Raw genomic sequence first — 3,441 nt, forward strand, 5'->3', positions numbered from 1 at the left:
AAATATTCACACAGAAAAGACTCCCGAAGCGAAGGTTAACTGAAAAAGTTCTGCTGGTTTATCGTCATAAACACACTAGTCGTATTAGAGATTTTTTTTACCAAACTAAATCAGCGCAATTTCGCATTTAACTCCGTCAGCGAGTGCTTTCTGAATGAAGAAGCGATGCAATAATCGCAGTATATTCTCAGAAGGAAACACGAGTATGTTTTCGGCCTTGGAAGATGTTAAGCAGGCAGAGCGGCCGATCAGTCATCGGCTCCGGAGCGGAGGACCTCGCCGCTTGCATCTCTAACGCTTTTCCGACATCAAACGGCCTTCTCAAAGCACACAGACCCTCAGTGTGTCTCTGCTCCGCAGCTGGGCCAGCAGACCGCTCCACTTCTCCTTCAAGGTCCCCGAGAAACAGCGAGACAAAAGCTAACGTGTGGATCCTGGCGACCCGTAACCGGGCCTGTATGCTTTGGCCTGGGATCGAGGAGTAGGTGCGGAGAAAAGAAGAGAGGCGAGCCAATGGAAACATGTCGTTTTCTCTCTCTCTCTCTCTCTTTAATCGTTAACACATGACGCGTGACAGGTACGCCGTGCACAACTCGGTTTTATTTACGCCACAGTTTTCTGGAGCGCTGCATGCTACAGTATTTACACGGCTTTATAAAACTGTGCAGTTGTGTCGGCAGACAGAAATACGAGCTTATCTACTCACAGCATTCCCTTCTTTTCAGGATTTCAGCTCCGCTGGTGAAGGGTTACAGTATATTTGAACGAAATAGACACCCATGTCCGCGTGTTATGTGTGTTTTATCGGTTGGATTGTTTATAAATGCTTACTTTATGTAACGTTTGTAACAGTGATGTTACATTTGAATATTAAAAAAGTTTATTTTTATATAAATATTACGTTAATTACACTGCCGTTCAGAAAACTGGATCAAAAGCGACATCTTTAATGTCGCATTTTAAATAAACGCTGAATCAAAAGAATCCTAAGGACAAAATATAACTAAAATTTTCTTAAAACTTTTTTTAGCGTTGAAATGTTTCTATTAGAATGATGTGTGAAGCATCACGCGACGCTGAAGAAATTCAACTTAATACATTTCATAAACCGTAATAAATTTTTACTGTATTTTTGACTGAATAAATGCAGCCTTGCTGAGCGTAAAACACTTCACTTAATCTCACAAATCCAAGCTTTTAAACTGTAGTGTGCAAAAAATGGTTATTCTTTTATTTTTATTTTTAACTATATAAACAATTTTAAACAGTTTAAAACAATTAATCGCATCCGAAATGACCTTTTTTTCGGTTTACGTAATATACGCACTGTGTATTTTTCAACCCGGTCTCATACAAATATGTACCTCTGTGCACTTTTTGTGCAACACCGTTTTTTACGCCGCAGTTTCAGAGAGAAATGTCCACTGAGTGGCTCTAAAACACAGGTTCAATATGTGAACCCTGGCACGTTTTAACAAACGCCAAACTGATCTAAAAACACATTCATTGATGCAACCGTGTCATTTTAACTGAATTTTTGTTGAAATTGCACTTATATATATATATATATATATATATATATATATGCAATATATATATATATATTTGCATATATATATATATATATATATATATATATATATATATATATATATATATATATATACATATATATATAAGTGCATATATATATATATATTATATATATATATATATATATATATATATATATGCAAAACACACACACATATATAAGAAAAAATGCCATATTTCTATATTAAATAAACTATATAATATATAATAATATAAATATGTATATACATGTATTTTCAAAATATACTGTACGTGTGCATTTATACATGCATAATAAATAAGCAGCACACACACATATATTACGTTAACAAAAACGTATTTCGGATGCGATTAATCGCTTGATAGCACTAGTTTCCATTTTTTCCATTTTTTTTGAATATGCTGTCATCGGCGTTTAATAAAAGCAATAAGCCACTTCAAGCTGCAGTGATTTTCCGGTGGTTTTAAGAGTAAAAACACCCCTTACTGTACACGACTGTAACACACTCCGTGGCTTTTTGCTTTACACACGAAAAAAAACACAAAAAAAAAAAACTAGGCAAACGGCCAACATGTTCGGTGAAAAGACCCAGGATGAACGGATGCGCGCCAGATCCTTCGCAGTTTCAGAAAATGCGCCGCTTTTTCCATCAGCTTTCGCCGTTTGGAGATCGGCTCAAATCTCGGCTCTCGTCTAAACGGCCGCGAATGGCCTCCTTTCTCGGCGCGCTATTAAACTTCATTAGTATCTGTCGTGGGTGTTTTGCTATTTTGATAAGCCGTGCCGCAGCCGTACATCAGCGCTCATTCCCCCGAGCGGGTCTTCTTCCTGTTCCTGCGGGTGTTGTGGCTGGAAATGTGATTTATTATTATTTCGAGGTTTCGCCAAAAGCGTCCGAAACGGGCCCCGCGGACTCGTTCCAGTCCCCCGGGGGGCATAAAACCAATCGAATGACTCGAGACGGACAGTTCAGGAGATGCTGAGGGACAGCCAGGTCTTCTTCGGGTTCTTGGGTTTCCCACAATGCTTAGCGCGAGCGGGTCACTGGCTCTCGTCCATGCTGACGCCCAGCCGCTTCATGACGGTCACCCGAGAGCTGTACTGGCTGGGCTTCGGCAGCGGCTCCGGGTTGGGCTGGAAATGCTCCGTCAGGATCTTCAGGACGTTCTCCAGCTTCACGTCCATCTGAAGCACCTACGAACAAAGAGACATTGATCTGAGAAACCGGGCTGCACGAACGGCTGGTGCTCTGCAGTGGGTTAATCCACCAACAGTCACCATTGTGCTCCAATAATGCACTTAACCTCAGGTTGTTTAACCCTAAGAGGAAGAAAATCAGGCTAAAGTCCACTCAGAGATGTGTGCTGAGATTATTTCTTACAAAACGTTATTGTTTACACTAAAGGCATGTATTATAAAGGCATTAAAAAGACCATATGACACTTTAGTATACTCATAATATATATATATATATATATATATATATATATATATATATATATATATATATATATATATATATATATATATAAATAACTTTGCACTGAGGTCTGTCATTACTTTTTACTTATTATTGTAATATGGAACAATTTCATTGATGTGATGCAAGTTATAAATATATTTTTTCTTCAATTTGAGCAATTTAGGTGTTTTTTTATTTAATCTGTACATATAATGTTTGTTTTGTTTTTTAGCGATTTCTATTTCCGTTTTAGTTGATTTATTTTAGTGCATCAAGTTAAGCTAGATGAAAATATGAAATGCTGCTCAAGTAACTTGCTGGAATAAAATATTTACAATATTTACAATATTTAATAAAATTTACATCAGTTAAAGTTTATTTGAAGTTAATTTTTTATTAAGTTTAG

General features: G+C 37.3%; 1 protein-coding gene across 1 annotated transcript in view; it reads right to left on the reverse strand.

Annotated features, from left to right (window-relative positions):
• Window positions 1-1,944: 1,944 nt before the first annotated feature.
• Window positions 1,945-3,441, reverse strand: part of kcnq1.2 (potassium voltage-gated channel, KQT-like subfamily, member 1.2) — a 131,570-nt gene continuing 130,073 nt past the window's right edge. The window contains 1 exon segment of the mRNA XM_043227517.1: window positions 1,945-2,767. Coding sequence (XP_043083452.1) covers window positions 2,615-2,767 — 153 coding nt within the window. The 3' untranslated portion in view covers window positions 1,945-2,614.

Source organism: Puntigrus tetrazona, chromosome 25 (genome assembly GCF_018831695.1).
Source record: "Puntigrus tetrazona isolate hp1 chromosome 25, ASM1883169v1, whole genome shotgun sequence".
Lineage (NCBI taxonomy): Eukaryota > Metazoa > Chordata > Actinopteri > Cypriniformes > Cyprinidae > Puntigrus > Puntigrus tetrazona.